General features: G+C 40.0%; 1 protein-coding gene and 1 long non-coding RNA gene across 2 annotated transcripts in view; one reads left to right on the forward strand and one right to left on the reverse strand.

Moving 5' to 3' along the window:
- Positions 1 to 1,852: 1,852 nt before the first annotated feature.
- On the reverse strand, positions 1,853 to 9,001 carry LOC308069986. The gene is made up of 2 exons (XR_013930581.1): positions 5,395 to 9,001; positions 1,853 to 4,375 (listed from the first exon to the last, which is right to left on the reverse strand). It is a non-coding gene; the product is annotated as an uncharacterized lncRNA (long non-coding RNA).
- Positions 9,002 to 9,008: 7 nt separating this feature from the next.
- The window catches only part of DHX32 (DEAH-box helicase 32 (putative)), a 42,013-nt gene continuing 24,645 nt past the window's right edge, over positions 9,009 to 26,376 (forward strand). The window contains exon 1 of the mRNA XM_080403179.1: positions 9,009 to 24,966. Coding sequence (XP_080259305.1) covers positions 24,697 to 24,966 — 270 coding nt within the window. The 5' untranslated portion in view covers positions 9,009 to 24,696. The remainder of the gene's footprint in view (positions 24,967 to 26,376) is intronic.

The following is a 26,376-nucleotide window of genomic DNA, read 5'->3' on the forward strand; positions in this document are numbered from 1 at the left end:
GAGAACCAAAAAACAGGCAACCCTGCCTATCTCCTGTGTCACGGAAATCTGCAAATAAAATATCGTACTTTGATTAAAACTAAAAATGTACAATTATAAGCAAGGAAGGTTCCCTTTTTATAACCTGTATCAACTACTAATGAGAAAATTTCCTTACTCCCTGTTCCCTATTAAGGAACTGTTATTTTCCCATTAATTAAATATAGCTAAAGAGGAGACATTTAATTAGAAAACCACTACAATGGAAGCATCACTGTCCTAAAGACTTAGAAGTTATTCTATTTATTGCTATCACATTAGTAGGGTTTTTTCCACTTCTCCATCTTTCAGTCCTTTTCACAGTTCTTCACTCTTCTGAACCCATGCCATTGTCATCATCCTTTCAGGTGCATAAGTTTCCATTAAGCAGCAGCACTCCTTTGCCCAAAGGATTCAGGAATGTATCAGTGCAGGACTAACACAAAAAATGAACCTCTTCACATGTGGGACAATGCTGTCTTCTCTGCAAAACATATAGCTGAAACACTTAATTACAGCCATCACCAATTATCCATTCAACAAGATGACAATATCCTCTGCCTGCAGCCCAGAGCAAAGGTGTAGAGCCTCCCAGATCCCTGGCTTCCCAAGAAGAACCTTGTGATCTCAGGTACTTAACCATATCCAGGTGACCAGCAAAAGCAGCTAACATCAGGCTGTCATATTAAAAAATACAGAAGGAAAGGAAATAAATGGCTGCAGAACCAGGGCATCATTAACACTGTTAAAAAGAAGTTGACTGCACTGTAAATTGCTGATAAATAAGAGTAAAAATGTACCAATGGTAGCCTAACTCTAATGTGTGAGAGAACTGAAAACACTTGATCTTGTGAAGACAAGGAATAACGTCACAAATACATTTTAAAGGCTTGATGCACGCCTAAGAGCTTTCTGAAACCTCTTGAAGGGTTGCCTCTGTTCAGAGGAGGGGGCCAAACAAGAGCACAGCAACAAGCGCTGAGACATCCACATTCAAACCTCAGCTCTCCTACTGCCTAAACCATCCGTTAGTTCAGAAAGGGGATGTCATTACAACAGCTACGTTTTACGCCAAATGTCATTCTTCTTCCTACTGAATTCTCAATTCCCTCTCTGGTGCAAGGGTGTGACCTTTGTATTTCCAGACATCAGCTGGAAACTATTGAAACCTAAGGGACCTGGACCTACGGCTCTATTCCAGAAGAGACCAAGTGTAGCTCTGAAGCTAGGTTTCTCCAGGGGTTTGTTAATGCATTTCTATTCCACCTGTTACTGGAGGTCAATGGCATTAACCACTAAAATTAAACCAGCTGATAGGTGTCTCTGATAGTTCTTCACATGCTTCGATACAGACAAGTGTGTGTGCCTGGAACAGCTTTCAGCAGTGGGTTTAATGTCTCCATCAGCTCTCTGCTTAAGCATTATCTGCAGCACAGATGGTAAGATCTTAAACTCTGCACCTTTTCTTCTGCGAACGTCTCAATGTTAAGTCAGTTAATGAACTACCTTAATCATAGGATCATAAAAACTAGCAGGAGTCATTTTTTGACTCAGGAGGTCTCTAGTCCAGCTCCTGCTACAAAGCAGGGTCAGCTCTGAAGTCAGACCAGGTTGCTCAGGGATTTATCTGGCTTGGTCTTTGGAACTTCTAGGGATGAAGATGGGGCACAACCTCTCTGGACTACCTGTTCCAGTGCTCAGCAGTCCTTATGGTGAAAAGCTTTTTTCTCATGTCCAGCCAGAAACCTCTCTTTCTTGAGCTCATGCCTGTTGTCAAGTCATTGGTGGACTTCAAGCATCTATAGGATTAGACAGACTGAAGGCATAGATGCGGTTTAAAACATTAGACTGACAAGCATTTGGGTTTACATTTTCACCTTCATCCTTTCTCTCTTTTTATTGAATACTGTGCTCTCTCAACATCATTAACTCTATTGGCCACACCAGTGGTTCTTGGATAATCCACTTCATTTAATTTAAAATCATTCTGGTACTCAAAACTTTAACCATATTAGGAAATGAAAATAGATACAACAATCTAATAATAAATAAATAAAATACTGTGAAAGAACCCTATAATACTGTAGCACTCTAGTTAAAGAAATACCTCAGAGATCCTTTGTGTACTTATTTTCTTAAATGAATAAAATATCAGATGGTTGTGTTGATTTTCAGCTGAGATCGTCTGCTACTATCGCTCTTCTCTTGTCCCCCAACACGGTGCCACAGCACCTCTCATGTGATACTGTACGTTTATGTATAGGAGGTATATTTAAGAGGTGGTCCCGAGCAAACCTCATGAAGTTCAACAATGCCAAGTGCAAGGTCCTGCACCTCGGTCAGGGCAACCCCCAGTACCAATACAGGCTGGGCAGAGAATGGATGAGAGCAGCCCCAAGGAGAAGGACTTGGGGGTGTTGGTGGATGAGAAGCTCCATGTGACCGAGCAATGTGTGCTCGCAGCCCAGAGAGCCCCCCGTGCCCTGGGCTGCATCCCCAGCAGCGTGGCCAGCAGGGTGGGGGAGGGGATTCTGCCCCTCTGCTCCGCTCCCGTGAGACCCTCCTGCAGCGCTGCGACCAGCTCTGGGGCCCCCAGCACGAGAAGGACACGGACCTGTTGGGGCGAGCCCAGAGGAGGCCACGGAGGTGGTCAGGGGGCTGGAGCCCCTCTGCTACGGAGCCGGGCTGGGAGAGCTGGGGCTGCTCAGCCTGGGGAGGAGAAGGCTCCGGGGAGACCTTAGAGCAGCTCCCAGCACCTACAGGGGCCGGCAAGAAGCTGGAGAGGGGCTTTGTACGTGGGCACGTGGTGACAGGCCAAGGGGGAATGGCCTTAAGCTGGGAGAGGGGAGATGCAGATGAGCTGTGAGGCAGAAATTGTTCCCCGTGAGGGCGGCGAGGCGCTGGCCCAGGCTGCCCAGAGCAGCTGTGGGTGCCCCATCCCTGGCAGTGCTCAAGGCCAGGCTGGATGGGGCTGGGGGCAGCCTGGGCTGGGGGGAGGGGGCCCTGCACACGGCACAGGGTGGGACTGGGTGGGCTTCAAGGTCCCTTCCAACATAAACCAGTCTGTGATTGTATGAGATACATATACATGTATCTTAAAATTTATGAATGTAGGACCTAAAGAGTTCTTCCAGGTCAAGTCCAGCCTTCTTCTATTACAAGCAACCATATTATGTCTTTCAGAAATTTAGCACGTACAGTCCTCAGTGTAATGAGCATTTTCCCCCTGCTATCTAGATAGTTATTCTGAAAAAAAATCTCACTGTGCTGATACAGAAAAACCTTCTTTTTTTACTGGGACAGTTATCTTTTTCTGGTTAAAAATTACAATGTGATTCAAAATACAATATTATAATGGCTTACCCAGTCACTGATATCGTAATTCTCCACCACATCAATACATTTGCTAAATAAATGAATCAATAATGAGGAAATCAACAGAAGGTGGTTGACAGACATATGAATGCTCCAAGGGAGAGACCTACAGGAGCTGTGTGGCTGTCCCACCACGTGAGTAAACATGACAACACCGCAAGAACATGCACAGAGGTTACTTACTAAAGAGTATCAAGCTACAGTTAGGAAAAATAACTTCTGTGGGTGGATGCCCAGGGAAGAAAAAGCCAAGGTAGTTAACAAAAGTCATTCACAGAGAATACGGGTTTTCAGCATAGGATTGCTAGAGGTTAACAACAATTTTATCAGCCTCTCCAGGATCATCAGTTCTGTGATTGCCAACCATCAGCGTTGAATAGGTGTCAAACAATGCAGCAATCAGCACACAAGGGCTGTTAGGGATTTACAGTTTAACTAAGAAACACCTGCCCACTCCCAAAAGAAGTCTTTACGCTGAGGTTCTGTAATTTCTGGACTATCCTAGCTAATACCCTTTAACACACAGGGTGGAAGTAGCGTTTGATAACAGCCTAGAAATCACAGATATAATTACTCACCTGCAGAACTCTACATCTAAAATGACATTGTTTGGATGGTATAATCCAGTCTACAGAAAAGTCCTTAAATCCTGTAAATGAAGAGCAATGCCTCATGCAGATTCATTTAATCCCAGACTACCTCCCTCTTTCTTTGGCATTGTATTTTTAAGCAGTGCTGCTGCACACCTAGAACTCACCTGCGCGAGTTACCGAACTGCAGCTTTTGAACCCATCAGTAAAAGGGCCTATAAAACTGACCTACAACAAACAGAAACTGGCATTTGACCACCTATTGGGTTTTCAGTGAAAATAAGCATAATACTACTTTCAGGATACAAGGAAAGATGATCAGTAGGACACACAGCATGGTGTACAGTGCTGTACAGTGATTCTCTGCTTTTGAATATGGAGAAATAGGTTTTCTTTATGTTATAAATTGAGACCACAATGGATCATAATCCAATTAAAATTTTATTAATTATAGTGACGTGCGGAATTAGACTCTATAACTCGAAAGTTATAAAGTAGGTATGTGTATTGCGCGCAGATGCACGGGGGATCGCTCCTCCACAAGCGTGCATGACCGAATGAAACAAATGAATATTCAATTAATGCCTATACATATTCGTTACCTAAACCCCGCTTCGTATGTTAATTAGCTTATCAGTCCGTTTGCTGGAATGTGGTGGTCTTGCAGGTTTGTAGGTGATTCATGTTCTTGTGACCATCCGATCTTCTCCAGCAAGGAGACTTAGCACTCCCTCCCTCTAGATAGCATTTGAATGTCTCTCATCTTCTCTCATTCTCTTTTAAATAGCCCCTTTGTTAGAGAAAGAAGGGCAGGCGTCTCCCCGTCTCCCCTTTGTTAGAGGAAGAGGGGCAGGCGTCTCCTCAAAACTGTAGTTGTCTCCTCAGAGCTGTGTGCCGGTGTGACCAGACACCGCACCCATGACCAGTCACCATACCCACATTCCTTGAGCAGACATTTACAATCACAATCGATGTCCATTGTCCCCATTTCACACTATTTCTCCATATCAATAGCAAGTAGAATACGAGCAAAACAGCGCTGGACGACAGGGGAGTCTGCGCTCCACCAACTGCCGTCCTGAGCAGTTCAAACAGTCCCTTTTTATACATCTTTACTTCCATGTTCATGAGGTAGTGGAGTCATGCTTTTGTTGTTGGGGGGGTCGTTTTCTGCCTCCTGCTGGTCTTCCTCCTTTGTCTCATTGCCCTGTTTCTGTCGGTTCCTGGACACCTGGTGGTTATCTTATCTTGCATCAGCGGTGTCTGGTTTAGTTTGTGTATTGCGGTTATCTTACACAGGCGGTGTCTGGTAGCTGTTTGCATAAGCGTTTACATATCTTTTGTTGCCTAAACTTTACATTGAGCTTAACATAAATCTTAATAAACAATACCCTAGTCCATAGTTTCTCACATTCACAAAGCGTACGTGAAGTGGAGAGGTCTGACACAGCAAAGGATGCCTGCTGATTGCCTGGCAGTGCTCTTGTGTTATGTGGAAATTTGCTAAAGTTTAGCTTGGGACAGCCGTTTTTAAAGAAAGACATTAGTTTTGTTTGATTTATTTCTTTGCAACTCTAAGAATGCATACACGGATTAGCGTAGGGGGAAAAAATACTACTGGTTAGAGCCAGGTACATACAGACCTTCAGTAATACATAAAGAATACATACAGCAAAAGTTTCCTCTCTTTAGACCCCATCTGAAAGACATCACAGCTGACCTGCAGTGCTCGGTGCTCAGAACTTAGGCAAAAGCAGCTTTTCAAAGCCCCCCAGTTTCCTGAACAATGCGGACGTGAAGGCACCGAAACACAATTGTGGCAGACAGAGCTGGGGGGCTCTGTGCTGTTATCCCTCAGCTGCCGGGACCAGCTCTCCGGCTGGAAACCACCATCCCCTCCAGAGAGCCCACAAGCAAACTCTGATCTGCTTCAGCGCGAGTCCAGCCAGCTCCAGCACCATTCACTGGATATTAAACCAAACGGCTTAAGCCAAGCCGAGGAGAACCTGCACCCCAGGCGTGGGCTAAGGGCATGGGAACCACCAGCCATGGGTCGGAGCAAATGATTAAGTTTTTCCGCCTTCAACACCTACAGCAAAATCTGGAAAATATCAGACAACCCAAGACAAAAATTAACAAGATTTTTTTTTTAACTGTGATCTAAAGTAGATTACAAATCACAATCTCCAGATACGAAAAAGCAGTGACATAAAAAGTAGTTTATAGATAGATACTTATTTTATCTTATCTAAAGATAGATTCTTATCTGATACTAGATAGATACAGCAATGTTTATATGTCATAGAGTCCCTACATATCATACATGAAATAGATTCACACTATACCTGTCTTTTCCATGTCCATTCTTCTGCCCCTTTTTGCTTCAGCATGAATGCTGGCAGAGCAAGTTGTAGATAAAACTTGCAAATACAGCAGCTAAGCCTGATGTTAAAGAAGATACGTTGATAATTGAATTCTGAAAGTACAATAGCATGCCATTTATGTTATTTTAACATTATAATGGCAATTATAATGTAAATAACATTTACTGAACATTGTGTAACACCATTATTAAAACATTTAAATAACATAATAATGTTATTTAACAATTTTTAATCCGTTCTTCTAGACCAGAACATTTTCTTAACCTCCTTGAAGAACGTCAAAAACTGCCTCTACATTGTTTACATTACCAGCCAACGGAATTGTTCTCCATTCATTGCTTCTCCTATAGAAAGTAAAGCACAAAGCCTTTTTTCCAAAAAATAGTCGGAACATTCATTTTAATCATATAGTATTAAGCTACTGCTGGTAGATGATTAATCTTCACATTTCATAACACGATGTTCTGGTATCTTTTACTTTCCAGTTTACTTACTCCAACAACAGAGCTCCTACCGCAATTCTCAGTTAGCTATGTTTCATGTGATGTATTATTCAAAGTTGTGAAAAGATCTGAATATCATTAATATGACAAAATATTTCAGACATAAGCCTTCTTTGGAGACTTGAAATGGCTTCAGAACCTGACTTTAAAATACCTTCTAAAGGAAGCAAATAGGATCAAATGAAGCGTTTGTATCCTTTTGCTTGCCAATTAATTTTAACATCTTTTTATTAGAGTGAAAACAGAGTTTACGTTTGGATTTTGCATTCTTATAGTTCTTTGTGTTTATTAGCTAGGTAACCCAAAGCAAATACTTTTCAGGGGTATATGGAATAGTCCCAGAATGGTGTAGAGAGACCCCTAACAGCCACTCCGTAGCTGAAGAGGGGAAACAATGACAATGAAGGCTCAACCAAACAAGTTGCAAAACGAAAATACGAAGAACGAAGCTAGAGGCAAGGGCAAAACAAAAGATAAGAACGTAACAACTAGGCACAGTGACAGCGCTCAGCTGCAAAAATTACTTGCAAGGGGGAGAAGAAGAAAAGGAGATTCAGAAGGGAACAAGAGAGAAAAAGTATGAAAGGACAGGAAGGAAAGAAGAAAACACTCAAACTTCTGTCAAGTTGAATTGAAGGTTTATATTTCACTGCTGTATGTCCTTGGAAAACCTTGCAACGGCACTGCAGGCCTGCAGGTGAGCAGCCAGGGAAAGGGGGCAGGACAGAATCCCAGCCCAACAGAGAAGCTATAAATTGAAGTAACAGAGGTGTTCTGTGGAACGTAAACACAACTAAATGAAGACCTGTGGAGGAGAGAGGAAAAAAGAACAGCTGCCCTCAGCTACCGAACGGAGGGCAGGGAAGGTGGGGAATCTCTTCCTCTAGGTGCGTGATGGAAGGACAGGCGGTAACTCACGCACCGTGGACAATGAGAACTCTGGCTTGACGTAAGGAGGCAATTTATTCTACCATGCAGTGGTAAAACACTGGAACCAAGCACGGAGAAGCTGTGGGATCTCCATCCTCGGCTAGCTTCAAAACTCAACTGAACAAGGCCTGCAGCAACTCGCTGTAGCTACATCTCAGCTGAGCAGATGGCTGGACGGGATGACCTTTGTGGTCCAACCCTTCTCCAGAGTGGGGAAATCTTCAATTTGGTATAATTTTTGAGAAGAAATTAATCTTTTAGCTAGGGAGATTAAACATGTTTTTCCCTTGATTTTGCACATCTGATCTGACCTTTCATGGGAAATGTGATTATTAGATGGAAACAATGAATCTGTGAGAGTGAAGGTCATGCATTTGTCTTTTGAAATAAATTCTTCATGCATCATCTGAGCTGCTCAGTTGCAAATGTGCAGGCAGTCATATCGCATGGTGATAACACCTTTATTTACAGAATCTAAGGCTGCACCGAAAGCAGTGAATAAATGACGAGTCCATTGGTGAAGACATTCACCAATTAACAAACAGCATCTGTTTGTCTTCTTTTCTTAGGGTACAATTGATTAAAATTGCATGCTTCATTTAAGCAGAATTCTCTCGTACTTTACCAAAGGGGTAGAGAAAGCTTCATTCAAACCAAGTAGTTCCTTTTCTGATTTATTGAATGTCTTTCCAGCCAAATACAAATTAGAAACCTGTTCTGTTTGGTTGTGTATAATTTGCAGGCACTCTTTCAAAAATCAGAGTTTAAATGTTTTCAATATTAATAAGAAAATAAACTGTAACAAAAACCAGTTGGTGCAACGAGTTATATTAGGCCTAAACTATACTTCCTTTCCTATTTAGTCCACATGTGTATATGTACACAGATACACACACAAACAGAAATATTTTTAATATATTTTTATATATATATATATACACACACACATATACACATGTTAGATAGTTATCAACTTTCTGGATATTAGATCAAGTCCAGGACTGCTATGAACCAGCACTACCTAATCTCCAACGCAACCAACCTACAGCCAAACTACTTAAAGAGCTTTCTGCTTGGTGCAGTTATGAAATATAAAAGCTTAAACACCATTAAAAAGCATCTAAACAGAGCGCAAGAACTGATGATGACACCTCAGCTCTTCCATGTAGTAGGGAGAGGGAGATACATTGACTGGAGACTAAATCTACTACTGCAGTGGGTTCTCTACAGTTGCTGTAGTTCAGCCATGAATAAGAATTTAAAAGGGAAACTCTATTGCTTAGGTTATGCCAGAGATTACATGCTGCCTGTAATGAACAGGGCAACTTTTACAGTAATACTTTTCAACTAAAAATATTATCCTAAGCAAGCTCTGATTACTTGAAAAGCTGAAGGTTTGTTACAAGTGCGTGAAGAAATAAGTCTCAGCTTTGGAAGATCTGCTTCGAAACAAATGGATCTGTTTAAGCTTACTTTCCTGCATCTAAGTCTCTCAAATATTGCACACAACAATTCTTAAATGCTATCGTCTTTAAACATCAAAAGCCACTATAAAAACATATGTTCATATTTTAGGAGAGCTCTCCTTTCCTGTGGAAAAACATCTGCAGTGCCAACTTGGAGATTTAATGAAAAAGGCTCATGGTAAAAAACTAATTCCCGATGTCATTTCAGGTGTTATCTAAAAAATATGCAAAACTAGAGCTTCTGAAAAACTTGAAAACTAATTGCCTGATTCCAAGCAGACATTATTCAAGCCAGGGAATGTTTATTAGGAAAAAAATTGTTTATTTTAATCATTAATGATTTTTATATTCTTCTTATAGTGGGTGAACTCCTGCCAGTTACAGAAGTTACTCTTGCTTCAGGCTGCTTAAGAACACCATTTCTGTAGTTGGTCTCATCCCACTAGGCACCTCCAAGAGCAATTTTTAACAACTTCAGAAGTACAACATGTTCAAGGCAAGGTGTTCACTGACCAGTGTCTCAGACACCTGAAAAGAAATGTAACTTCTATCCTTAATAAAAAATGCCGTCTGAGTCAGCCACAGGAAAGAGCACGCACGTCTACACTGTCATTGATAGAAACATTTCTGGTATCATTATCATATTCTTCCTAAATCATATTCTTCCTGAATCCAGAAGGCATGAGACAGGCTACATAAAAAGTACACAGCTGCTTTTCCACCTCTAACCCTGAACAGCCAATACTTGGTTAAGGGGAAAAGATTTTAAAATATTTTTTTTTAAAAAAAAAAAAGGGGGGGGGCGGGGAGAAGGAAATCAAGTAACATTTTATTCTTAATTTTTAAAGTCATGTTAGAAAGCACTCTAGAAACTATTATAACTAGAATTTAATCTACAGAATAACTTTAATCCTTATTAGTTAATCTGGGTCTTGAAATTATGATTTCCCTAGTATTTGCTCAGAAAACACTTTTTTTAAAGCATTTGGTTGTTTGGGTTTGTGTTTTTTTTCTGTTAAAGGAATTCTTGAATTAGTCATTTCATTATAATTTAAAATCTGTACTACTTTCTAGTAGGGAACAGAGATAACTGGACTATAAGCAAGAGCTCCTTTAGGGCTAGCGACCTTTAATTGATATATCTAGGACATTCTTGGCTTACAGCCACTTGGGGCATGCTGTGTAGGATATCCTCTAAAAAGTAAAGAAAGTCTCATATGTTTCTTCAAATACTCCAAATGTTTTCTAAACATTTCAGCACACAGCGAGTGATCAGAGATGTTTCTGCAACGTTTTCAAAACATATGCACTATCCCTCAAAACAAAATGTCCTCAAGTTCTGCATCACTGCTCCCATACTGATGCAGCTGTCAAATCTAGTCACCAAGATATAATCCATATTGGAACACAATGATTTTTTTCAATATAATCTAAGTCATCAATGAAGACCAGAATACAAATGCTATAATCACTGTTCTTCCAATTAGCGCAGATTTTTTTCAGTTTTGCTTATGTCCCCAACTAGATACATTTTAAGTTGTCCTACATGGTAAAAACCTCACTTGTAAGTAACCTTAACTGTGCCTGCGAATTAGCTGCTGTCATATGAAAAATGGCATTTAGAGACAAGACATTTGCACGTATAAATACCTCATTGCACGTGTAATTAAAGCAGTATCTGGATATTATGCATCTTTGGAAAACACTAAAGGGGAAAAACGTGTTTTCATTTGCAGATCATCTACAGATTTGAATACTAAAATACTTCTAAAATGTGGGCGTGAAGATTTCAGGAGAAAAGCAGGTTATAGCACAAATCCAAAGTGAAGTATTAATCAAATAGTTAAAGTGCAGCATACTATGCCTGCTATTAAAAAAAAAAAAAAAACAACTCCTTCCAAAGAGCTGCATTTATTAGTATGTATTTTAACATTTAGATATTTTTGAATGCTGGATATAGTCAAAGAGGTATTTATGGAATAGAAAGAAGCTAACTGGACAAATGATAAAAAAAATATTAGGACTAATACAGTCTGATTCTGCCACCTAGTGACCAAGTTTCCTATGGAAATTTTCGAGGACCGTGACTGTGTCACTGGAAAAAACACGTTCACCTGTAGGAGAAGGACCAAAGTGTGCAGCCTCCATACCAAACTTGCAAACTCTGAATTTTAGCACCGCCACCACTTCATAGTTAGCTTAAAGGAAAGGGAAACAGAAAGACTCAGTACTCATTTGCACGGTACCTAAAAAGTGAATATGTTATCTATGTGTATGGGAAGCACTGGTTTGTTACAAGGGACTCCAGAATTGTCAAGAGCTTTTTTTGGGAGATACCTAACACATAATCAGAGTAAAAAGAAAAAAAACACCTCCAAGGAAGTTAAAAGAAGTTGTGCATATTATCCCTCCATGGACCGACTCTCTCTGTATTAGAGATCACAGCATGACGGATCTGAAGAAGGAAGACATAGCAGATTCCTGGGTGTGCAATAACTTTGAAATTATTCAGGACTTGCAATGTCCCCTTCTGAAATAAAATCCACATGCAGCAGAGTAGAAAAGTGTTCCTTGATAGTATGTACAGTAAAACTTGTATTATTGAAGATATTTGTTAATGAATTACTTTCACTCTTCATAATATAATGCAAAATTCTTCATTTTACTTTTGCAGAAGATAGATGCACAGCAAATATTCAGCATTTCAATCACTCTCAGCTTTAAAATGCTTTACAAAACTGAAGACACTACAACGGTAACTTTGCACCTACCTATATACGACTCTGAAGTATGCAACATTGGCTGTCCTTTCTTCAACTGAATATTATAACCCTTATCTTTACCATCCTCTTCTATCTGCTGCTTCTTCTGGGGCCCAAAGCATCCAAATTTAGTGGCGTTTCACTTCTAGAACTAGGGGGTGTTGGTTTATAGGTGGTTCTTTTTCCTAAAAAAGAATAAATATTTCAAAACATTACTTTCACGATATAGCTTGTCTAAATATTTTCACATGATAAAATGGATTTTGGACGTTCAGTAATATATTATGTTATTGTTTGATTTAGCGCTTGTACCTACATTAGGTGCTTGGAGAACCACAAGTACACACAAAAACTATGCACATATTTTGTACCTATATTTAAGTAAGAGCATCAAATTTAAAATTTACTGTATGATGGAGAAATTGTATCTAAAGTTGCACAGGATTACTTTAGAAATCTGACATGGTTGCCATACTAGCGTACTGAGCCTATGCATTCAGTTTTAATGCAGTGTCTGTTCTCACTATAAATCATTCTATACACACAGAGCCTCCCTCACTGATGTTCCTCTCAACACGCCTGCAAGAAGGCTTTGGGTTGCTGTATACCAACACGCAGCTGAAGCCACAAAGCAAATCTAGGAAACAAAAAGAGACCAAAAATTTGGAATAATTCAGAAGATCCCTTTTATTTTTCTATTTTCTTTCAAAAAAATACCCCAAGCACCTATATATGTAACCTAGGCAAAAGAAACATTGGTATTATGATACATGATGTTAAAAACTGTCAATAATCATGCATGTGTAAGTCCAGAAAAAGCAGCTTAATTAACTGATAACTGTTCAACCTCAAATACGGAGTTTCCTGACTGTATAAAAGAAAAATCTCTTGGTTTTGTGATGACAAAAAGCAGAGATGGATGCCCTTCTGCTGTTATAGCCTGGATGATAAAACACATGGTGCCCTAACCCGGATAGCACTGCTTTACAAACACACACCCAAAAAGTCAGGACAACAAAAATCCCTATGCTGGAATTTTAGATTAGGCATACTCAGTTAAGGCAAGCAATTTTAAAACTCAGCCAGCATTTTTGTTTCTGGTTAAACTATTTCAAATAAAAAAAAAAAATCTGGATATGAGAAAGATAATTTTGAAAACAAAATGTGACTCTTGATAAGCATTAATATAATGAGAAAAATATATAAATGACCAAAAAATAAAATATGGGTGAAGAGCGAAGAGACAAGAAAATCTGGTGTTATAGATCTTCAGGGAAAACAAAACGTCCCATAAAAATGGCAGAAGAGTGGAAGATGTGTTTCCCATGATAAGATGAGGAAAACTTTTGATTTTGCAAATTATTAGGGTGTCCAACAGTCAGGCTGGCAAGAAAGTATTTCTCAAAAATCCAGCAGGTGAGAGTCAAACTCTGAAAACACCCCCCACAGCCCTGAGGAGATGGGATGTCCAGTGATACCGATGCTTACAGTTGGCTACTAAAGGTGTCATTTTTACATAGATTTCCTTTCATAAAGGAAAAAAAGCAAACTCCACAGATTCAGTATCCTAAATATTACCTGAACTCCATAAAACTATTGCCAGGTTTCCTTAGGAAGTTTCCATTTACAGAGGCTGTGAATGGAACCATAAAAAAAAACAAACACTAAATTGCTCGTCAGTTATGTTTTAAAACATTGCAAGATATACTTACCAGTTTGAAACTACGATGAGAAAGCCAGTAGTGTTTTCTGTGAGCTGTACTACTCTGTACCCAAACAGTAGGAATACTTTATTTTTTTAAGCCAATGAGTAACTTAAGTCCTGTTGCATTTAACAAAACCCACTCACGATTTAGTCTCTGACTCAGCAAAACCCACTCATTATTTCTTCTCTGATTCACACTATTCTGCATTCCTTCCATTCAAGCCCATGTCAGCAAAATGTCAACTCAACCACTTCTCTTATGACAAAAATATCCTACAAATATATTCTTAACAAGTTCTTCATTCATTAGACCCCTTGGCTCTGGCTACCCCCAAGTTCGGCAGGCTTGGGCAGAAAGTGGCCCGCGCAGCAGAACTGACTTATATAATTCTCCACCCAGGTGGTAGAAATGCTTCCAGTAAGTTTTTACATCTGCTCCTTGTAAGACATCCCTTTTTCAAGGCACATTCCCTTTCAACATACATTTGAATTATTACAGTGCCTAAATTTGCTCTTGTCAGCTGGACCTGAGCTATCGTGGTAGGCGCCCGCTCTTTTCATAAAAGGGTTTCATTTTCCTGGGAGGGAAGAAAAAAAAAAAAAAAAAAAAAAAAAAGAGGTCTCATTGCACAGCTGTGAAGGAGAATCTAATTTGAAGGAAAGTCCTCTAAGCTTCATATTCCATTATACTTTTACGCATTGTCAACTACAATTTGTGTCGTTTCTAGAAGCATACAGCGGAGAATGGTGTGTTAGCAAACACAAGCCTTCCAGACTTACTACCACCTTCAGAAATCCTAAAAACCCGAGTAGGAGCAACCTTGTACTAGAAGAGCAGAGCTCTCCATCCAGCTGAGTTCTTTGGCCAAAGAAACCTTCAGAAAGAGCTGGGGAACCACGTAATCCAACCCTTGTTTTACAGTTACATTTCTGCTGCCAACCTGTCTAGGCAACTAGGTCCTACTCAAGGGAACTTAAAAATTCAAACATTTCCTTGAATGATTTTCAAATCCCGTCTTACCTCTCTTTAATTTTTGGAGCACAGAGAAACAGCATAACCAAATGATTTATCAGAAGTCTATGTTCCCCCATCACTCCCACCTACATTTTTTCTGCAGTCTGGAATAGCAAAGTTTTACTAGAACAGTGAGACCATTTTGCTTCAAAGTTAACCTAAAACATTTACAGCTGTTTGTGTATAAAGGAATATATTATACACACACGCTGCATTTTTATTACCATACCCATACCTCTACCTTTTCCATTTCATGATTCACTTAAATTTCATTTTCTCTAAATGAAGAGAGAAACTGTCTTCATTGACAACAGTTATCAGCTGAATTACCTGAGTCTCTGTCAACTGGATACATTTTAATAATAACAAATACTGTCCTGTAACTATTGTTACGCATAAGACAATTTTAATCACTAATCAGGAATTTGCATATGATTAAAAATATTGTATCTGTAAAGAATTAGAAAAAAACCCTTGCTATTTCGATCAAGGAAAGCATATTTCCCATGGACAAGGAAGTCTCAGAATTTTCTATACTTTAATAACATACTGAATAATAATCAGGGCAGGAGACAGAAGTCAGCTTTAGTCCGTTTTGGGCACCCGCCCTCCAGCAGCCTCTGCGAGCCCTGGGCACAGAGCAGAGCAAGCTGGATGCAGCACCACCGCTCCTGCTCTGGAGATCAGAAACCATACCTTGAGGTGGGAGAGGGCTGGAAGGATGTGTCTGGTTTGGGGGGGGGAATTCCTTACCTCAAATCGTTACGTAAACTGGCCACTGGATCCCCCACCTAAGAAACCAAAGCTTACCTGCATGCAGATTCCAATGGGCATGATTTTACTGCTTTAACTATTATTTTTTAAAAGCTTTTCCCCACCACCACTTGACTTGAATCACATTTGCCTCACTTCACTGCCATTTCATCAGAAGCACAATGCTCTTCACGAAGCAGGAAAGCATATACAACACAGGGCTGACTGTTAGATATATTTTACTTACAAGAGAAAGGAACAAAGGGACAAACCCTCCTTTATACCTTGCTAGAGCCAAGACTGTGATATGTTGCCCCACTTGTAATCCTTCTTAACGATTTATTCAATAAAGGCCGTGACTGAAAGTAACTGAAGAGAAAGAGTATAGAAATAACAAGTAGGTGAATTTGAATATTCAGCAGTTCATTCAAAGCTCATGAAAACACGTAGTTCTGAAAAATAAACACCACCGTTTAGCCCGTTCAATTATATTCTGAGGTGTAAACCAAAATGCTACCTTTACACACCTACAAAAGGCAAAGATACTGTATTTGCCTCCTGTTTCAAAGGCTCTAAAATTTTTATAATCCATGTATTTATTATGAGAGATAGCGGATTTCATTAAAATGCCCATATAGCCCTTCCTAATGTATCGCACAAAGGTTCTGGTGGTGCAGAGTTTCCTTTAGTGCTAGCAAAGGAAAAAGTCAAAGTTATTATTCCGGAAACTTTGAAACTTAAGGTGACATAAAAGGTCAGTTTCTCAGAGGAGTGACATAGTTGCTGAGAAATAATAATAATAAAAAACACAAAGCAGCAGACGTTTTTCTTAATCAGCATGTGAAATTATACTGGCTTTCTTCTATAGAGGTAAACATAAAATCAGAATCAAGAGATCACTCCTTATCTAACATGTACTTTTTTGCTTGCATCTGAAAACTACAATGAAGTTTGACCCCACACAAAGGGTTACCCTACCCTGAGAAAATAAGCTACATTTCCATAATTCTTTTAACCACACACGTCTCATGGATATACTAACAATATTTTCTGGAATAAAATTTGGCTTGATCTATATCAGTGGCAAAATTCCCACTAAATTCAAAGGCCAAACATTTAGTTCTGCATCTGTAATGAAGCAGACAGTCATACTAAATATTATCTGCCTATACAAGAAGAAGAAGGACTTGATTTGGCTGAGTATAACCACGCCAATTCACATTCACAAACTTCCCTAATAGTTTGGCTTGAATAATGACTGCAGGGTAAAAGCCACAGAGTGAAGACTGACTCCATTTATTCCGTAACACAACTCCTACTGGCCTAATTAGGGTCGGAATATTGTAACACCTCAGGCAAAATCAACACTAAATGGTGGCCAAAGCAATGACATGAGACTTTCTGGGTCTCAAGTCAACAATCACTGCATCACCACAGCTCTGCAATGAAACCCAACAGGGACAGCGGCCAAATGCAGCTGAGCGGCGCTGAGCCAGGGCAGTGTCACATGAAACCAACCTCCTAACGTCAAAACAAAACAAACTTTTATTTTGGAGCACGTTGATCCTCGCCGGTTCCCAGTGACAGTAACTGTGTGACCAGAGAGAAACAGCTATGTCAGCTTCAGCTCAGTTCAAACAGTACTGGGGAAAAAAAATGTTCAACCCCAGCATGCAAAATCAACCCTTCCCAAAGGCGAAGTGCTCATCCTTTTGCCTCAGTTTTTATTTGCAGTACTGCAGCACTGTGTTTTGCAGGAGCGCAGCGTTCCCTTATCAGGAGACATCCATAAAGCTCAACATTTTCACATCCCATGCTTCATTAAATAAGTTATTAAGATACAAGTTCCTTAGAAGTTAGTAAGGATAAACAAGTACTAATAAATGAAAATTTTTGGAACATGAAACAAATCAATAAAATTTGTACTCACAACAAAGTAGCTACAAAATGCTCTTTCTTTTTATATTAAGAAGTAAACTAGATTAACTTGGCGTATGCTTCTTGCATTCTTCATGATCTAAAGCATTAGAAATCCACAGCCACAGAGAAAGGAATAAACCCCAGCGCAGAGAAAGGCAGGCACCTGTGACACAGAAACACTTGGGGGTGGGGGTGGGGCGTGTAACACGTTTTACTGAGCAAATCTAAAAAAATAGCCACATCAATTAAATCGTAAAGAGGCAGTTGGAGTATCTTACAATACAGAAAATTAATCCTAGAGTAAAGAGACTTCTCATGCCACCACCCCTCAGAGCAGCAATGACCCCTCTGACAGTTTCACCGCTGCTGCCAAAGTTGCAAAGAAAACTGAAGCCCTGAATTCCCGAAGGAACAGCTCCGCCGCTCTGCTGACCCAGCAGGGCTGCTCGCCGCCGCGGGAACCGCTCCTGCAGTCGGAAACATCTTCTGATTTTGAGCTAGGTCATTTGAGTAAGCCATATGACTCCTTCCCAAACTCTTTGGGCTAAATCACAGCTCCCTTTCATCAGCTGCAAGCGCCCGCTGGCTGCGGGGTGACTAAGGGCTTGCCTTTTGGTTGATCCCTTGCCATCTGCCCGTAAATCTATCGCCACCACTATTTACTGCTATCTGTAAATGCTTCACCTTGTTCATTTTCCATTACATTGCACACCTTCCCCGTTCATTGCTCAACAGCTGTTCCGTATGCCCCAGCCTACCTCCCCCAAATCCAGAAATTCATATCCCAGGCCTTGAAAATACTTCAGCCTTCCCATTCAAATAAAAATATAGCCACATAACTAATACTTTCACAAACAGAGTTCCCAACTTGTTCCAAGAGACTTTCCAGAGAATGTTTTTCATCAGTTTATAAAGCAAAAGCACCCTCTGACAAACAGCCTGGTGTTTCTCTGGTTCCCGCGCTGCTACAGCACCAGCTTTTGTTGCTGCCCCACCAGACGTTTTGGCCCCTACCCAAACTTCTTGTCTGTGGCTCCTGTCATCTGGAACAAACTGTACTAACACTGTCTAGCTGACTCTTCATCTCGTTTCAAATCCAAGTTCAAAATATCCTTTATTCTCTTCCCTATGAATTATCTCTCTTCCTCCTCCTCCTCCTCCTCCTCCTGCTCCTGCTCCAGCCCTGGAAAGCGTTAAGTCTACAGTACGCCGGAATATTATACTAATGAATTGAAAAGAGAATGCTGGTCTTGCTTTTTCTAAACAACATGAAGAGAATAGAAAACAGATGAAGATATCCCACTACATTAAAAAAACACTAATAAATTAGAATTAAATTCCTTTTAGCCCTTCTATCATCTGTCTTCTGAAGATATCTGGTGTTTAAATAACACTTAAAGCTGTTCTCTAAAACAGCTCAGGAAAAAAAGTCCTTGCAAAAGATAGATATAGCTGCTAGCTTGCTTTTCATATCATTATTCAAATGAAGAGTAAACAGACAGAGCTGGTGCCTGGCTGACAGTTTTGTGGGTAATGTCCTAACGCAGCTATACTACAGATAATGAGATAGCCAACGGTTTTATTAAGCAAATGGTGGTGATAAATATGGCAATATACAAGAAAAACGTGTTTTGAGCTGTCTTTTTCTTTTTTTTTTTTTTTTTTTTTTTTTAATTATGGAAGTTAACAGCCTTCAGCCTGTGTCTCGTACCAAGCCAGTCCATGCTGCAGCCCTTTCCTGGAGGTGACCTGGGGACGCAGAGTGCTGGCAGTAACCTCCCAACCTCTTCCTTCACTGTCATCTCTCCCCACTGCCCCTCACAGACATGAACATGCTCATTAGACCCAGCAAAACCCCAGCCACTCTGGGTTTGCTCGGCAGATGGGAGGATTGCAGTACTAATGCAAACCTAACGCCTGTTACTCCACGTGGGCAACATGCCAGGTCTTGACAGAAGTCCTGTTTAGGTTTGAATGATACATAAATTAATGTTACGTAGCCTTATCTACAAAAGGATAGCAGATATCACCAATGAATATCATTAACATTGCTCATGCTACTGATTTGGGATGGGTGAGGTATTGAACAATTAATAAAATACTGAATTGTAGGTTTCATTTACTTTTCCTTTCAGAAATAAAACTTACTTAAACTTCATGTCAGTTTATGGTAAACTATATTATATCCTGAACTCACTGTAACCCATTGGTAGAAATAATACCCCTGTGGTTTATGCTTATTGCCAGCACCGAGCTAAGCAAAGCCGCTGCACTGTACCCAGAGCCCGCTGGAATGATACAGCAGCTTCTGGCCATGACAGACTCCAAGTGAAAAGAGAATATTTTCTTGATTTGAATCTTGCAGGTTTATACTACTCTGAAACCACCCTCTCAATTCACTAGTTATTAGGCCACACTTCCTTTTCTTAATAAATCTGACTGGAATTTTAAAATACGATATTTTTGTTACTGTTTTCAATATTATTGAGTACTTAAAACATTCACATTGTTGTTTTAAGTGAATTCCAATTTTAATCCACAATTACCAAACAAGAAAAGACAAAAATTAGGCAGTGTCTTACATACTTCTCCTTCACTTCCACATAAAATGAAGAATCTCAAAAACAAGCAAGTATATTGCTTACACATGCACAATTTCAGCTCAAAACCATTCTCATTCAATACTGGGCAACCAGTGAGTTAAACCTAGATTTTTTTTTTATTTGCTGACTTGAAGCACTTTGTTCTAAACCTATCTATCACTGCCTGTCAGTACTTTTAAAAGCAGTTATGCAAAACTAATAATATTTTACCAACCAACAAAACCTGAAGTGGAAATTAAAAAACAATAGAAGCGTGACTTGTCTGTGCTGCTACAATCTCTCTCATGTGATGGAAATTCTCTATTTTAGTTTTACAATTTGCTCAATAAACAGTATTATAGTTGTAGGATAACCAAGGTTAAACATTGCTGTCAGTAGGCCAACAGAGAAGAGTCTTCAAATGAAAGGGGTTTTTTTCCACATTTGTTTGCTGTCCGTTAGCCAGGCACCAAGCTTTCATATTCATAGCAGTATAATAAGCAACCAAAAAAAGGAAAAAAAAAAAAAAAACAAACAAAAAACAACCCCAAAAAGCCCTGCAGAGACTATTAAAGTGTCATTTATAGTAATAGGACTCCATAAATCATGGTGATGTTCTCACCTCCAGGTTCTACCAGTGCTTGGCATTGTCTCCCCCTGCCATCAGCTCCAGCAGGTTTATGCATACAAGTTACTGGTTCAGCTTTTATTATGCTCAAGGAAACCTGTGTCCTCAGCCCCTGTCCTACTTTTATCACAGAAAAGCGCTTCAATGAGGGTTTAACACGGGCCAAAATCTAGCTGTTGCCCAACCCTCCTACTTGCACCACCTGCCTTGGCAGGCTGGCTGCCCTTGGGGAAGGGTGGCACCACAGTATCATGGATGGTAAGCTGCAGCTCCAGCGGTAAGCCTGGGCTTCTCCTGGTCCTGGACATGGTCGTGGCCTTGGCATCCCACAGCTGAGGCCACCAGCCTCAGGCCATGGGAAATCAGAGGTGGTTCAGCAAGATAATCCAGTCCCAGGGAATAAACTAAGCTATTTGGGTAGGTAAAACGGAAAGATGCCTACTTTTGGAGGCCATCTCTCTTCCAAACTGCACTGGTGCCACATAAACCCTCGGCTGGTCTCATTGAGAAAAACAAAGAGCTCAAACAGATGAGAGCTCCTGGTCTACAGTGCAAGGGAGCAATTGGGCATTGTAATAGGCACACAAAAAGAAATATGTTACCAGCATACAGCATTGTTTATGTTAAAAGGGAAAATTAGTAAAGCCTTCAGGACAAATGTAATTCAAGGTTAGGAACAGCCCCTCCACTTCCCAGCTGCAAAGATGCAGTTCCAGGTCCCTGCGGACATACACATGACTGCTGAGGGGATCTGGCATCAAAAGACTTTGTGCTGGAAAACAGGATGGAAAGAGGAACTGTTCTTGACAGCATCTGCTGGTTCTCATCTAACAAGAATAAACTATAATTTTGCTTTTTAAAATGTGATATATCTCACATTCATATTTCATAAGCTTAATTTGCTTCATTGTAAAGTAAATTTAATCTGAAACCTTCTATTTAAACAACATTCTTGGGGAGAAAAAAAAAAAGTGACACCCTTAAATTCCCATTGCTACTGCAAGCTATTGCTGCCAAAACGGGGGAAGAAAAATGGAATAGAGAAGAAAGAACTTTGCAATACCGTTGACCTTAAAAAAAAAAAAAATCTGTCTAAATTACACACAGAAAATCTTCCTCCTCTGAAAGACTTAATAGCAAAGCTGCAAAGAGTACCTATATATTAACAAGGCTTTATTAAAGATACAGAATACGTTATGGGGTATTTACTGCTTTCCTACCATACATTTTCATAAGCACTTGCACAACATATAATTTAAATCAATAGCAAAGTTCTCACTGATATCTTTGAAAGCAGCTTATACCCTAATTGACTAAAAGCACTCATCTGCAGCGAGCGTTTCTGTTGTTTATTAGAATTAATTAAAGCCTTCTGTATTATGTTAGAATGCATATCTTGTAAATCCTTAAGGGCTTGCTACAACGACAGCAATCAGAAAAGATGATCAAGAAGCCTTATCAGAAAAGGGTACAACACTCCAAAGGGAAGAAGAGATCTTGCTCAATAGCAAAGCCAAAGCCAAGAACAACTGCAGCGGTACTATGGGAGACATTCAACAGAATGATCAAAAGCAGGTGGAGTGCCAGGGACCACGATGGAATAGACAGACATCATGAGGTCAAAATTAAGGAGTGAAAGAGGCAAGACCAGAAACCAGTGCTCTGGAAGAAAATGGCAGAGCTATAGCCGTGAGGCACATCAAGTAGCAAAGAGCTGCTGCTTGGATGTCTTAATTTGCAAAGGCAATGCTCAATCACAGTCCCAACCTGCCGTTTGGCTTTGTTCGTTGGCCTCCCCCACTGCCAGAGAAGCTGGCTGCACAGAGAGTTCTTGGGATGATGCTCCAGGAAGAGGCTCAAAGTGCTCAATCAGATACCTGGCTGAAGATCAGGATAAAGCTTTTACACAGGCCATTTTAGCAAAGATAAATAATGTAAACCAGTTAACAAACTGTTCTGTTAAAGTATTCATTCTCATGAAAGGAATATTAGTTTCAGAATTTTTTCAGAGTTCAGAAATTCAGGTTTTCAAATAGTAAACTTTCTTCTTGATTTGATAACATTTCAATTTGCTCTTTTCTATTACAGGTACCAAAAAGCAAAAATGACAACACTGCAGTGGTATGACCACTCAAAAGGTCACACCACATGCAAGTCATTCATTCAAACAAACCAGAAAATACTGCTGTCCAAATCTTAACACTTTGAAGACAAACCTATCCTGCACCCGGGAGAAGCAGTACGTGCTGCTGCTAAGCCTGTGAAAAACAAGTAAAATGAAGGATAACAGCAATTCACCTGTTTGCTTCATGTTGCTGTAAGCTGAATGTCACACACACACAAAAAATATTCTGTAGGACTGCGCTTTCAGTCCCCTCATGACATTTATGCCTTATTGAGTGATTTTGACCACATTTGACAGAGGCAGAGATCTCAATGGTAGTGAGTTTGCAACAATAAATAGGGATGTAACACAAAACCAGACAAACCATTAGATAACAAGGGATCCACCAAGGTCACAGGAAAAAAGTCGTTTCCAAGTTCAGCTGAATGTGATCCAATTCAGTGTCACTAAGCATGAAATCTAGACTCCTATCTTCACAGATATCATGATATGTCATCCTGTCCTCTTCACAGGTATGAGGTGCAGCCTCTCTGCTGCTTTGTCCAAAGCACATTTTGCAGTACTACATGCCAGAGAGTGGGCAGATAAGTCACCTCTGGTCCTTTTGCCTTTCAGAGATGCTCCTGCAGAAGACCACTTTTGGTTTTGGCCCTCAGACTGAGCAGTCTGTCAGCCTTTGCTGCCAGCCGCCCTACGTGCCAATAATCAGTCTGTTTTGTGAGCAGCATATAATTAGACTTATCTCATTTGGATTGAGATATCCAGACTGCTGAACAAAAGATTTTTCTTCTACTTCTCTGTGTTGGTTTCCTATGCTGCTCTCATCAGAGAATGCATTAATAGCATCATAGCCAATATGTTCCAAAGCCATGAAACAAGAAAAATGTGTAAGAGGCAATAACTTTTGTTATATTAATTGGTGCAGAAAAAGCTTGATACAGAAAAAACATAAAGACATACAAGTATTGTGCTCATAGTCTGTTCATCAAGACATTATCTGTACCATTGTTCAAGAGGACACTTGCCTCTGGTACTAAAATAAAAAAAATTATTTAATATTTGTGTTACAGTACAGATCAGTCAAGATTAGGAAACTTTTGCTGCTTTTAAGTCCTGAGAGTTGGAGTTACTTTACATCAGTAATATTTTTTTCTTCCCCCATCTTTCAAGGCCACTTCTGGTGCCCTTGAAGGAATAGAGTTGGCATCTCTCTGCTTTTTTTAATGCCTTCAGTATCTTTTAGATTTTTAATTGCCTCAAAGCCGTTAAAGCCTTGCAAGATTTCCAAGTAGAGTTAATAACCGGAGTCTATAAAAAGACTCTTTACTACCCTGACTTTCTAAAGCACTGCAAACAGCACAAACCAAAACCACCGGCCGTTCCTGACAGGCGCTTCCAGCAGCGGTTACCGCCGCTCCCCGCAGGCCCTGCGCCGTTGTGGCTGCAGCCGGGCGAGCCCCATTGTGCCGGGATTAGTGGCCACATGACCACCTCTGCCCTCACAATCATCGCTCCCCAGCCTTCTGTCCACGCTGGCAGCAGCGATAAAGGTCAGGCTCAGCGTGCTCTTTCCCAGTTATTCCCCAGCCTGGCCCAGCAGGAGCAAACGCGCTGCTGGTATGCACCGTCAGCCTTGAACGCGCTCCCGTGGTGCAAAAGCTACTCATCTTCTCTTAGCTATTTTAAAGAGTTTGGATGAGTTTTAAAATGTATTTTTCTAGGGGTTCATTGGGGTTATGAAACTTTGAAGTGTGACAAACAGACCCCAAAGGCTGGACCCCGAGACTGAGCTTTTAAACGGAAGAGCTGGGAAACACTAAATCCTGAAGCAAGCAGAAATGGATTTCCCCAGGTTCAGGGGCCCTGAGTGATCACTCAGTACACAAAGGGCTCCTGCTGTTACTGATCTGGTTTTGCTGGGAATAACATATGTAAGAAAAATGGAGTTTTTAAGCTTTTCTCCAGAGATCCACTGCTTTTCAGAATTACTTGACTGCAGCGACGGTGATGAAGAGGAAATACTAGTATGCGGAGAAGATTTCGAGCTCAATCCTTTTGATGGCTTGCCTTACTCTTCCCGTTATTATAAACTTATGAAAGAAAGAGAAGAACTTCCAGTATGGAAAGAGAAACACACTTTTATGGAAAGTTTGCTTCGTAATCAAATTGTGATTGTGTCAGGAGATGCTAAGACTGGCAAGAGCTCCCAGGTCAGTACAACATAGTTGGTTGGGGGTGTTAAAATTATTTTTAGACTATTTAACGTTGTACACTTTTCACAGTTATTGTTACTCTTTTACTAATATTACATATTTTTAAAACAGAAAAAACTTTTTGCAATGGATGTACTATTCACAGATGTTGCCCTTTGCTTATATTAGGCACATCAATATCTAGATTTATATTATACAAGTATATGGTTTCTGTTAGTAGCAGGCTGTTGCTATGATGAGTACTGCACGGTACTGCAATATAATAACATCCAGTTCTGAGGAGCTCAGCCGCGGTGTATGCACACAGTTGTGTTGAGTTTAGCAGTTCTCGGTGTAGAAACAAACGTGCAGCCATCTCTTGTAATCTGAGGTATTAAGGCCAGAAATGGAAAGTGAAATACAGAAGGTGAATAAAGATTAACGCAGCCAAATACAAATTTATATATATATATATATATATATATATATATATGCATGCATTTAAATAACTTTCTCCAAATATTCACAAACAACCAACACTTACCATACATTTGTCCATTACAAGCCATTTTTATGGGTTTGGTGATAACTTTTGGGCTTCAGGGCAAGCTAGGCACTGAAGAATAACACTTCTCAGACTGTGGTTGCCATAAACAACTAACAAAAATCTCAAACCGCAACTTTTTATGTGCTAAACACTAAATTTAAAAATATCAAGCCCTTTCTGAACACTGAAGAGCACTCGCATTAAATACTATAGTTTAAAATTCAGAACCAAATACAGACATAACCTTAGAAAAATTCTGTATAAAATGTTATTGTACCTACCAGTATACGCACTGTAAAGTTTTGTTTTGTTTGTGTATCACAACATCACATCTCAACTTGAAAACCTATCAAAAATATATTTTCAAACATATTGCAGAATGTGTCGGCTAAAATCCTTCCCACTGACATTACTACTGGCTTCAGAGGTGCCAAGGCTAAGTGTAAAATACTTTAGGACTTATTTCAGGTTGTTTCTGTTCTTTATCAATAAACCATTCCTTCTGCATTTGGCTGGCCGCTATTTTGTTCATTTGGAGAATTTTATTGCCTTCTGCTTAATAATGACTGAACTAATCATTTGATCCTTTTTTTGTCCATCGTCACATTGAACACCCAGTGGAATTTTCGAACTCTGCAATGCCTGTACTGGACTCAATGCATATTCTTACTTGGAAAACATGTTTTGGTTCAGATTAGTGCTATACCAGGAGAGAAATACAGTGGATTTGCAGGCAGGTCATAAGAGAAGGTGGGAAAATGTTCTCAGGGAGTGAACGACTGAAATCAGTAGGGCTGTTTCTTGGGCAGAATTAATGTTCTTTCCCTCACTTCAGCCAAAAGCAAATGCTTTTTCCAAGCATACACAAGTACTTTACCGAA

Source organism: Falco punctatus (genome assembly GCF_963210335.1).
Source record: "Falco punctatus genome assembly, chromosome: 9".
NCBI lineage: Eukaryota > Metazoa > Chordata > Aves > Falconiformes > Falconidae > Falco > Falco punctatus.